The sequence below is a fragment of the Equus przewalskii genome, chromosome 6 (genome assembly GCF_037783145.1).
Source record: "Equus przewalskii isolate Varuska chromosome 6, EquPr2, whole genome shotgun sequence".
Taxonomy (NCBI): Eukaryota; Metazoa; Chordata; class Mammalia; order Perissodactyla; family Equidae; genus Equus; species Equus przewalskii.
In genome coordinates, this window is record NC_091836.1 from 70,119,297 (window position 1) to 70,131,564 (window position 12,268).

Sequence of the window (12,268 nt, forward strand, 5' to 3'; positions counted from 1 at the left end):
ACAGAATCTAACCATGACAGAAGCAATCCTGCAGCCAGGACCAGAAAAATAGACTAAATTATCTTATAATGCTTAGGACTAACTTCTAGTTATCTATAATAATGGATTCAAGGAACACACACATTTTAAATCCATAAATACTATAAAAATCAGCTATTTGGCTGAAAATGTCAATCCACCTCTACTTGCCACAAACCATTCATTCAACTAAACTAAATGTATCATTTCCACTGTGAGGTCCATACCGAACAAGAAGATACCAAAAAAAAAAAAAGTATCACAAATAATAAAACCAAATCATTTGCTTGTCACTGTGATAACCTGGCCTAGAGACAAGATTGGAAGCTGGTAGAAACATCTCCAGTCTGGATAATATCCAAACTAAATAACTAGAGAGGACTGAAGGGCAACCCCTATCCTTGCTAGCTCCAATACTACCCAATCTACGCAGATCTGACCTTCAGGTCTTTGCAAAAGCTGCACACTATCCTTTTCTAAAGGGCCCCTGCCCCCTTTACCTCTTGTGTTTTAACTAGGTGCTTGTATCTTCCAATGCCATGGGTTGGCTTTGTCTTGTAGTGACGACTAGTATTCAGCAGAATGCCACCTAGAAGAGAAAATAAGACAAAACCTGTTTCAAAGCCTTCCAGAGACAGACAGATCATATGTGAAGAGACAAATTCTCCACTGTAAGACTGGGAATATTGGCCAGGAGTGGGCCTCTTGTTGGTTTAAAGAACCAGAGCTATTTCTCAATCCTGAGCTGACTCTCAGTTTACCCCCTTTTTCTCTCCTTTTGGTGCCTGGACCATATCCAATCCCTACTACCCATCTTTCTTTGAAAAATTCTCTCCTAGAGCCAATGGTGGTAGAGGGACAAAATCCATTCTCACAGGGCTCCTGTTTTCTTTTGTTCCACAACAGGCAATAATCCTTTTTTAAGTGTTCTAACGGGGATTGTATAGAGAAAGGGACACGTGGCAAATACAATCAGGAAAGAGGACAATCACAGATTTCCACAAAGTCTTAAAAACTATCTAATTTGATTTATTTGTGCTGATATGGAACAATCTCTAACACACACTGTTAAGTGAATAACAGTAAAAACAAAAACCTAAGGTACAGAACAGTGTGTATGTACACTACCACTAGGATCTCTATATACACATTCATTGTGGTACGTCCAGAAATGCACCACTGCGATCCTCCTTCAAGGAAGGACTTCCTAATATATACATATTCTTCTTTAATCCTCATTATTTTTATCTTCATTTACAAATAAAGAAACTGCAGCTCAAAAAATATGGTAAATTGGCCAAGGTCATCCAGCAAGTAAAAGGCAGAACTGCAATTTAGACCCAGGTCTATCTGATGTGTTTTAACATCTGAATTTCTGGAATACAAAATCTGGCTAGAGTTGGTCTTTGCTAGCTCTCATCTCAGTTCCTTATCTCTACCCTTTTGCTGGAAACAGCCCTACATAGCTCTGCTACGTCTGTCTGTGTTTCCTGCTTGCTCTCCACCTTCTGGAGAAGGACTAGTCCCAGGTTCCACTCCCTTTCCTCCCAGCTCCTGCCCTCAACTACCCAGGGCCACCACTCTGTGGGGGCTAGACACAAAGTGGTGTGGAGAAGTCTAATGACATCAAGGGAAATGTTTCTTAGGCTTTTCTTTTCTAAAATGGGCTTCCAAGCAGGTCTGCTCGGCCAGGCCAATCAGACAGTCGTGGCTTCAGAGACTTTCTCTGCACTTACATTCCACACTACTTCATCACGACAACCCTGGGATAGCATGGATCCCTCCCATAATATGCATTAGTCCACATTTACTATTACATGCCAAAAACTGTACAGATACTGGGACAGTTCCAAAGATGAGTAAAATATGCTACTTTCCCTGGAAACACTCAAAATGTACTAGGGGAGGATGATGGGAAAGCAGATAATTACCTTACGGTATACAAAATACTTTAATGGAGGTGACAGCAAGGTTGTGAGAGCCTAGAGGAAGGAACAACTAACTCTGCCTTGGCGAGGGCTGGGGGAGGGTGCAGGGAAATAGGTTCAGAAGAGGTACAGGTGTATTCTTGAAAGAGGAGTGAGAGTTTACCATGCAAGGAAGGAGGTATTTTTTGGCAGAGGTTCTCAAAGAGCACTGAATATAACTGAGGTGTCTTCTTGGCCACTGCCACAATTAGTTTTTTTTTAAGTTTTTTTGTTAAATTTTTCCTTCTCCCCAAAGCCCCCCAGTACATAGTTGCATATTTTTAGTTGTGGGTCCTTCTAGTTGTGGCATGTGGGACGCTGCCTCAGTATGGCCTGACAAGTGGTGCCATGTCCGTGCCCAGGATCCGAACCAGCGACACCCTGGGCCGCAGAAGTGGAGCGCGCGAACTTAACCACTCATCCATGGGGCTGGCCCCTACTGCCACAATTCTGTCTCTCTGAATCTAAGACCTTAGACTCTTTGAGCCTTTGGGTTCCAGACTCTGCAACCTGGGGCCCAACCCAAGTTGCTGATATCCATTCCCCTTGTTGGGTAAACAATGATCCTCAGAACAGAGCCTTGCAAATGAATCTTATCCAACAAGATTTCATTATGACCTCAAAACAGGACCTCTAAAAGCACTGAACTCTCCAAAGCATGTTCACTCATTCAACAAATATTTATTATTACCCATTAGGGTAGTGAGTGACAATTATACCCTCACAACCACGTGAATGGCACATACTAGACTTGTGCGGTGTACAACCCAATATCCATGGCAGGCCTGACTGGCACCACACAATGCTCTAGAAGCCGTGGCTATAACAATAAACAAAGACAAAGTCTCTGCAATACAGAACCTACAGTCTAGAGGGGAGACAGTAATATTAATGTAGGCTGATAAGGGCTGTACATGGGAGGGACACTTAGGCTAGACTTGAGGTGTTGGGAAAAGATTTTTAGAGCAAGTGGCTTCTTTTTTTTTGCTGAGGAAGATTTGCCCTGAGCTAACATCTATGGCCAATCTTCCTCTATTTAGTGGGTCACCACCACAACATGGCTGCTGACAAATGGTGCAGGTCTACACCCAGGAACCAAACCCGGGCCACAGAAGTGGAGGGCACCAAACTTAACCCTTAGGCCACGGGATTGGCCCCAGAGCAAGTGGCTTTTAAATAAAACTTGAAAGCTGAAAAAAAGAAAAACAAAAAAAACTTGAAGGAGTTAGTGAGTTAGTGAGGAGTTAGTGAGGAGTGAGGAGTTAGTGAGTTAGTGAGGAGTTAGTGAGGAGTTAGTGAGGAGAAAACATGGTATGGAGAAGGGAAGAGCCAGAGAGAATTTCAAGGCAGAGCATGAGGAACAGAGTGGCAAAAGATGAGCTTACAGAAACAGGCAAAGTTCAGGAAGGGTTTGGGACTGGCCAGTGGCATAGTGGTTAAGTTCACACACTCCACTTCACCAGCCTTGGGTTTGGGTTCATGGGTTTGGATCCCAGGTGCGGACCTACACACCATTCATCAAGCCATGCTGTGGCAGCATCCCACATACAAAATAGAGGAAGACTGGCACAGATGTTAGCTCAGCAATAATCTTCCTCAAGCAAAAAGAGGAAGATTGGCAATAGATGTTAACTCAGGGCCAATCTTCCTCACCAAAAAAAAAAAAAAAAAAAAAAAAGTTCAGGAAGGGCCTAATAATAATTAGTACTTATGCTGTGCCAGGCAGTGTACAAAGAGTTGGGGATATAACAGTGGATAAGGCCAACAAAAGTCTACTTATGGAGCTTACAGTCCAGTGGGAGAAGGGAATCATTAATGGAATAATCACAAAAGGTAAAATTACAAATTGTGATAAATTATCAAAGAAAAAGCATGGAGGACTATGACAATACAATAGGTAGATTTACTTTAGATTGAAGTATCAGGGAAGGTCTCTCTGAAAAAAATGACATGTGAACTGAATTTAGAGGAAAATGGTAATAATGATTATCCTCAGGGAGAAGTGGCTAGAAGGCAGGAGAGAGAGGGAGACTTACTTTTTACTTTACGCTCTTTTGTATCTTTTAAAACTTGTTCCATGTACATGTATAATCTATTCAAAAAATAAATAAAATGAATTGAAACCTGGAAGGCAAATGGGAGTTTATTAGGTGACAAGATAGAGGACAAGTGTTCCAGGCAGAGGGAACAGCATGTGCAAAGGCCCTAACGTGGGACACAGCTTGGCACATTCAAGGACCAGAAAGGCTGTCAGCTGAAGCAAAGTGAGAGGGGCAGAGTGCACTAGAGACCACACTAGGCCTTGTTAAAGGTTTGGATTTCATGCTGAATAGCCATACATGGGGAAATTATATGTCTGATATGTTTTTAAAAGATCACTTTGGTTGTTGGTGGGTCAAAGTTCAAGCAGAGATTCAAGCAGTAGCCTTGGTTAAGTTAGTGGTGGTGGTCTCCCAGTATCCACACCCGCCTCTCTATTCCATCCTTTAGAGCTGACAAATTAATCCTTCTGAAATGCAGCCCTAATCACATTATTCTCTTTCATTAATTCAATGCCCACACACAATTTTTTTAAAGCACTTAGTAGGTGCCAGGCACTGTACCGGGCACTATGAGACAAGGAAGGTCTTTGCCATATCTCAAAATGTTTGATGGTTTTCCCCCTGCCCAAAGTTCACACTCCTTAGGTAAGCGTTTAAGAACCTTGACTTCATAATCTAGTTCCAACTACTTCATCTCCTCACTCTCCTACTCTCCAGGCCTTTAAAGCTTTGCTCCTCAGCCACAGAGCTGCACTGGCCATTCTGTCTAAGCCATGTAGTTTTCACACCTCTGTGCTGTGGGGGGCTGTCGCCCTCCTGGGACTGCACCTCTCTGACTGGCGAAATCCTACACAGCCTCCTGGGCCTGCTCAAATGCCACCGTCTCTGTGAAACTCTTCTGCTGCCCTAAACACAGAAAGATCAAGTGTTTACTTCACGGTTATAGCTCTCCCATGCCTCCATTATATAGTAAAATTTTTTGTGTAAATACAAAAAGAAAACTCAGATGTCAATCACCATCTTTAAGTACACAGAAACTCAACCACCACCAGTGGTTTCAAACAGCAGAACCAAAAGTGACCTCTGAGAAGATGACACGTCTTAGGTGAAAGTGCCACAGATGCTCGCCTCAGCCTCTCATCTACCGAATTCCTTGGCAAGGAGGCATTTTCAAATTCAGTTTAGGGCAATTCCTATAATTAGAGCAGCTGGTTAATTAAGAAAGTGGATCAAACTACTGTTAAATTAACCGTTTTCCCCCTTAGATGAAAGGTTTTGGTCAAATTATCAGTGGTTAAACTGCTTAATTAGCCAGTTGTTTTAATTACAAAATTTACAAGTTTGAAAGCCTCTGATTCCCAATAAGTTTAACTGATTCTTCCCCCCTGCTCAGTGGCATTAAGCCGAGTTTCCTGCTGTCACATTAACATTGCAGCCTCCTGAGAGAAAAGGCAACTCTTTTCACTGAAGAAGACACAAAACCCCAGGGTTTCAAAAGGAGGCTTTGAAAATCTTTCAGTTAGCACCATGATAGGATGTAATCACATATTGACTTCTCCCACATCATGCCTCTTTTCTTTGTATACGCCAGAGCCAACATCCTTGTTTAATAAACTGGGAACTAAACCCATCAATCCAAAATGGGGGTAAACAACTTCATTTTAATTATTTCTCCTTCAAAATTGGAACAAGCATTTTTAGCAAGGCTATGCAGGAGGGAAAGAGGAAAAAATTGGGGTAGGCCCAGTCAAGAATCTAATTACAGGATATTTTCTCCATTCAATAGACAGAAAAACCCTGAAGGGCAGATGCATCCCAGCACCTGGCAAAACAGTATGCGCTCAGTAAGTGTGTGTGTGTGTGTGTATATATATATATATATATATATATATATATATATTATTTTTTTTTTTTTTTTTTTTTTAAGTTCTTGAGATATTTTACCAAGACAATCTGCAATGATTTGGCCCTGGCAGCTACCCATGTTTTTCAACATCTCTTTTCAAACTTCTTTCAGTTTTTCTAATTACACTGAACTACTCAGACTTGAAAGTACCATGTTTCTCTGACTCCACCTTTTCCCTCAAGCTGAAACAAGAGGACTCTGAGTTCCCTTCATTTAACCTCTTTAGACTTCTTTATATATATTTACTTCTGCCTTTCCAGGTATGTTTAAATCAGGAAGAAAAAAAAAGACGGTCACTACGATCAGGCCCTTGGAGAGAGCAGGTGGGATGGTACCCAGGGCCCACAGAGAGGGTATGATGCGTGAAGGTGGGAATGGGACACTGCTCCCTACTCTGCTTTTCTGAACATCATTATAATTCAATTTTGAAATTTCTGGCTTTGAAGATATCTCAAAGAATCCATTAAAAATGCCAACAAAGCTGTGTCCTTTCAAGTAGAATTATTTTGGCATGCTGATGTGGGGGATCAGAATTGGCCACCCCAAAATGCGTCTCTTTGGCTTGATTATTTTTAAGGAGAAAAGACTCTAAAGGAAACTTTGACCTTCCCCCTAACTCCCTAAAAGAATTCAAAGTAGAAGGCTTGTCCCAGGACAGGCCATCCGCACAGACAACTCTGTGTATTGGTAGACTGGGACGATCATTGCTAAGCCCATTTTTCTCTCTCTCAGGTCACATTGTCTACAGATGGTGCAGCAAACATTTGCTTGCCAAACATTTGCTTTTCCATCTCCACATAAATTGCCTTCCTCCCCTTTGAATTCCAGAACCACTACCCCAATATCCTCCTTTGTCTTTAGCTGAAGATGATATTAAGGTAGGGGCTTCTGCCATTTTAGCGAGTTATTCAGTTTTCCTGGGTTTCTCCCATGTATACATGTTATTAAACTTTGATTTTCTCCTGTTATTCTGTCTCATGTCAATTTAATTCCTAGGCCAGCCAGAAGGACCTGGAGGGAAGAGGAATAATTCTTCCACCCTACACTGACACTGGTGGGTTACCCTGGGCCTTGGAACCTTCTAGGCACTGGGATTCCCTCACCACAACTGAAAAATAGGCAAAGGAAAGTACAACTTGTCAGTAAATATATAAAAATATGTTCAACCAACTAGTAATCAAAGACATGCAAATTACAAATACAAGGAATGGCATTTTTAAACTTATAATATTAGCAAGTACTAAAAAAATAATAGTATGTTGATGAGTGTATAAAAAGGGATTCTCAAATACCAAAAAAGTATAAAATGGCACAATTTTTCTGGAGCGCACTTTGGTAATACATATGAATAGCTTTAAAAATGTGCATTTCCTTTGACCCAAGAGTTTGACTTTTAGAATGTACCCTAACTAACTAATCAGACAAGGTAGAAATGCTAATGCACAAGGATGCTTATCATAGTGTTGTTTACATTGCAACACGTTGGAGACAAGTTAAAGTTCTCCAGATAGGAAACTGTTTGAGTAAAGTGTGTTATTATCCTCCATTTCTCTTTTCAGAAAGATCCCTACTGGATCTCTTTCAACAGCATTAACATACCCTATTTGATTCCAGTTGTTTTTTTTTTTAAAGATTTTATTTTTTTCCTTTTTCTCCCCAAAGCCCCCCGGTACATAGCTGTATATTCTTCGTTGTGGGTCCTTCTAGTTGTGGCATGTGGGACGCTGCCTCAGCGTGGTTTGACGAGCAGCGCCATGTCCGCGCCCAGGATTCGAACCAACGAAACACTGGGCTGCCTGCAGCGGAGCGCGCGAACTTAACCACTGGGCCAGAGGGCAAGCCCCTGATTCCAGTTTTAAAAACAAAATAAAACAAAAAAGTACCCCATAATTAGGTAGCTGTCAGATACCAAAACCCAATAGTATTAAAACAGGTTGGTACTGGCATCAAATATACAGACAGATCAATGAAACAAAACAAGGCTAAAATAGTTCCAGATCTCTACAGAAACTTAGTATATCATAAAGGTGACATTCTCAAATCTACAGGAAAAAGATGTATGCTTCAATAAATGTTGAAACGACTGACTATTCATTTGGAGGGAAAAAACTGCACCCCTATCCCCTTCTAATTTCAGATGGACAACATATTTAAAGGAAAAAAAATATCAGAAGATAACATGAAGAATTTTAAAAAATACTCTTGGAGTAAAGAAGACCTTTCTAAGCATGAAACAAAATCTAGAAATCAAAGATTAATGAATTTAGCTGTATAAAAATTTAAAACTTCTATTCAGCAAAAACACAAAAACAAAGTTAAGGGATAGATGACTGGAAATAATACAAAGCACAGATGACAGGAAAATGTTAATTTCCTCAATATATAAAAACTATCTAAAAGGTTCTTACAAGTCAGAAAGGAAACAACCCAATAGAAAAATAGGCAAAAAATACAAACAGGCAGTTCACAAGGAAACAAATGGTCAATAAAAATATGACAAGATGACAAACTTTCTCAAGAAATGCAGATTAAAACAATGACACACAATTTTTCACCAGCAAAAAAATAAGATACTTTATAAAACCCAGTTTGGGCCAGAAAATAGAAATGTAAATTAATACAACTTCTCTGAAGGGCAATCTGACAATATTCACCAAAATGTTCAGCTCACAATCCCTTGACTCAGCAGTTTCAATTCCAGGAATTTATCTTACAAACGTACGGGAACAAGTTTACTAAGATGTATAAAAATGGTTGCCGCAGCATTTTTTGAAATAGCAAAAACTAAAAACAACCTAAATGTCCAGCTTTAAGATACAGTCATACACACACATAATATATATGTTCATATATGCATAAAACTTTCCTGAAAAATATACAAGAACTTGCTGTCAGTGCATAGCACTGGGGAGTAAGACTGGAAAATAGAAGAAAATTCAACTTCTCATCATACACTCTTTTGTACAGTTTAAATCTATTTTTACCATTTGCATCTATATGCATGCATTTAAAATTTTTAACAGTTGATAAATTAAGGGACAAGACCAAGGCTAGGGAATACAGGGGACTTGAACATAATCTTTTTTTTAATATACACACAAGGGGAAAAACAATGCAAGTCTAACAAAACGTTAATAATTGCCACATCTGGGTTTATTTGACATAGTACCGTCTTTACTTTTCTGTATGTTTTTATCTCTTGCAAAATTAAAAGTGTAATTGAGAGAAAAATAACCACTAAAAATAAACCTTTCCTTGACCCCCATAGCCCTCTCCAGCTCCTGCCAATTCTCTCTCCTCTCATTCAAAGTCAACTTCTTAAAAGCAATGTTTATAATAGCTTTCTCTAACTCCTGAACTCAAATTCACTCGTCAACTCAGTGGATTTCCACAACCAAACCCCACCCCACCACGACAGACATTATTCTCCCTAAGGTCACCAGTGACCTCTATGTTCCTAAAGCCAAGGAATGTTGTTAAGTTCATATCTTTCGTGATCTCTCAGCAGCACATAGTTGAAATGGTTAACCACTCTTTCCCACTTGAAACACTCTCCTTTTGGCCACCATGAAACTATACTAGCCTGGTTTTCTCCTAACACTTTGGCTTCCGTTTTTCAAGTTCATTAGCCATCTCTTTCACCCTCTAATTCCTCAGGGCCTGATCCATGGGCCTCTTCTCTACTTGTTCTTCTCAGTGGTCTCATTTTTTCCCATGGCTTCAATTAAAATGGACAATATAATGATTTTCAAATTTAAAGTTTCAACTCAGACCTATATTTTGAGCTCAAGATCAGTGTATCCAATGGGCTACTTAATATATCCTCCCCACAGGCACTCCAACTCAACATGTTCAAAACTAGACTCAGAATCTTCCCCTACAAATTGTTCCATTTAAGGGAATATATTAAAAATAATTATATAGATATTTAGATATAGACATTTATTTATAAATATATAAATAATATATATAAATAATATATAAGATATATAAATATATATTTATAATATATATTAAAATATACATATAAATACTTAGATATGCATAAAATCTAAAGATATAGATACTATACAGATATAGATATTACATATTTATTTATTTATTGTAGTAGGAACATGTTTACCATAGATTAAGTTAAAAAAGGCAGATTATAATGGAGTACATATTATTTGTCCCCATTACTGCATGACAAAAAAATACATATACCTAGAGAGAGAGAGAGAGAAATGCCTAGAAAAAGACCTAGTAGGATACACATCAAAATGTTAAGCAAAATCTCTGGATGGTAGGATTGTAGGTGATTTTTATTTTCTTCAGCTTCTTCATGTATGTGTGTGTTTTCTATATTCTTTAAAATGGATGCTTTTCACTTTTATGATTAGATATTCTTAGTGGTTTTTTTTTTTAATCTCCTGTTAGGATGCAATATGAAGTTCAAAGGATCAGTTATGAAGTTTTCTTGGTAAACTGTTTAACTTAAATCTAAGCTTTTAGATCTAACTTCCAGATTTTAGGAAGGAGGCAGAATAATATGTTATATAACACCACAAAGAAATAATCAGACAAATCAAGAAGGAAGGACATGCTATAAGACAAATGGCCGGCCTAATCAAAAAGTCACTGTTGTAGAAATAAAACAGTGGCAGAACTGTTCTATATTAAAGGTGACATAATAGTGAAATGCAAAGCACGAACCTTCGTTGGCTCTTGGTTATAATATAATAATACCCATAAAATATATTTTGGGAACAATTTAGGAAATGCATAGAATGTTAGATAATATTGGGACATTATTATTAATTTTCTTGAATGACATAATGGTGTTGCATATGGTTCTTGAACAGAATGTAAAGAATGTCTTTATTTCTAGAAATGCATGCTGAATATTTAGGGTGAAGTATCACAACATCTGACAGAGAAAGCTAACATGACGAAATGTTAGCAACAGCTGAATCTAAGTGGTGGGTATAGAAGTGTTCTTTAGGGGCCAGCTCTGTGGCCGAGTGGTTAAGTTCGTGCGCTCCACTGCAGTGGCCCAGGGTTTGGATCCTGGGAGCAGACATGGCACCGCTCGTCAGGCCACGTTGAGGCAGCATCCCATATCCCACAACTAGAAGGACCTGCAACTAGGATATACAACTATGTACCGGGGCGGGGGGGTTGGGAAATAAAGCAGTAGGAAAAAAAGAAGTGTTCTTTATATTATTCTTGGGGAAAAAATTATTTCTTACAACACTGTAAGCTTCCAAATGGCAAGGACTGTATCATCTTAATTTTGTACCCCCAGCACCTAAAACAGAGCCTGCTACAATAAATGTTTGTTGAGAAAATTAACAAATAAAAAGAAGCCCGTATTTTGAGATGCTGCGCTTTAGGCCTGGTAGAAATGGTGATTCTCTACATATAGCTGCTATCTTCTGAAATAATTAATGGAGGTAAAACCTCTTACATGCTGCCTGGTACATATTAGGCACTCAATAAATGTTAGTTCCCTTTCTTACTCCCATTCCTTTGCCTCTGATACTCTTTAGTCAAATGACAGATGTCATTAATATCCAACAGTTGCTTTGAAATTTGTCACATTAATAGGCAAAGCAAAAATGGCAAGTAATTGGGTTGAAACAGAGATTGAAATTCATTGAGTTAATCAGATTGAACGGACATTCATTTTGGATAAAATACTGAAAGAGAAGCCTTAGCCTGGTAGATGACGGACATGAAAGACAGCTCTGGAATAGTAGCAATAATAATTATAATAGCTAACTCTTTCAAGCACTTTATGCGTTTTATCTCACTGAATCTTCAAATCATTCACTGCAGTTTATAGCATAATTATCCCCATTTTTTTCAGTGAGGAAACCAAGCTATGGAGACACAGTCCAAGATGACAGAGCAAGTATGTGGCAGAGTTGGATTCCACACTTCCTCCAGAGCTCTTGCTCCTGACCACTCCTTCATGGTTTCACTGCTGTCCTGTTCCATGTGAGGGGCAGGACTTGGTCCCAGCCACTCTTCTTAAAGATATGCTAGGCATCCTTCCAGACAAAATTATTAGAGTGTTAGAGGATCACTTGAAGCAGTTAGACTACATCAGGAAATAACTGCTTACCTGCAGAACAGACAGGATTCTCTCCTGAAGTTCTGAACCTAAAAAGAGGGAGAAAGTATGTTGAATACAGTTAGAGACGCACATTTTATTTGTATAGTTACCAAAGCTATATGCTTCTCATTAAGGATATACCAATGCTAGATATTTCTTTAGTCCCTCCTTCCTTTCTTTATATAAACACTATTAAATACCTACTATGTGCCAGACAATGTGCTAGGTCCTGAGG

At 39.0% G+C, this 12,268-nt stretch overlaps 1 protein-coding gene across 4 annotated transcripts in view; it reads right to left on the reverse strand.

Annotated features, from left to right (window-relative positions):
* Positions 1–12,268, reverse strand: part of MRPL48 (mitochondrial ribosomal protein L48) — a 48,842-nt gene that overhangs the window by 23,573 nt on the left and 13,001 nt on the right. For 2 of the 4 annotated variants that reach the window (XM_070625863.1, XM_070625864.1), the window contains exons 3-5: positions 12,043–12,080; positions 4,022–4,077; positions 519–607 (exon numbers count right to left, since the gene is read on the reverse strand). In XM_070625863.1, coding sequence (XP_070481964.1) covers positions 519–607; positions 4,022–4,070 — 138 coding nt within the window. In that variant the 5' untranslated portion in view covers positions 4,071–4,077; positions 12,043–12,080. Of the gene's footprint in view, positions 1–518; positions 608–4,021; positions 4,078–4,815; positions 4,929–12,042; positions 12,081–12,268 lie in introns of those variants that run through there. The other 2 variants (XM_070625865.1, XM_070625862.1) reach the window with 2 other exon arrangements.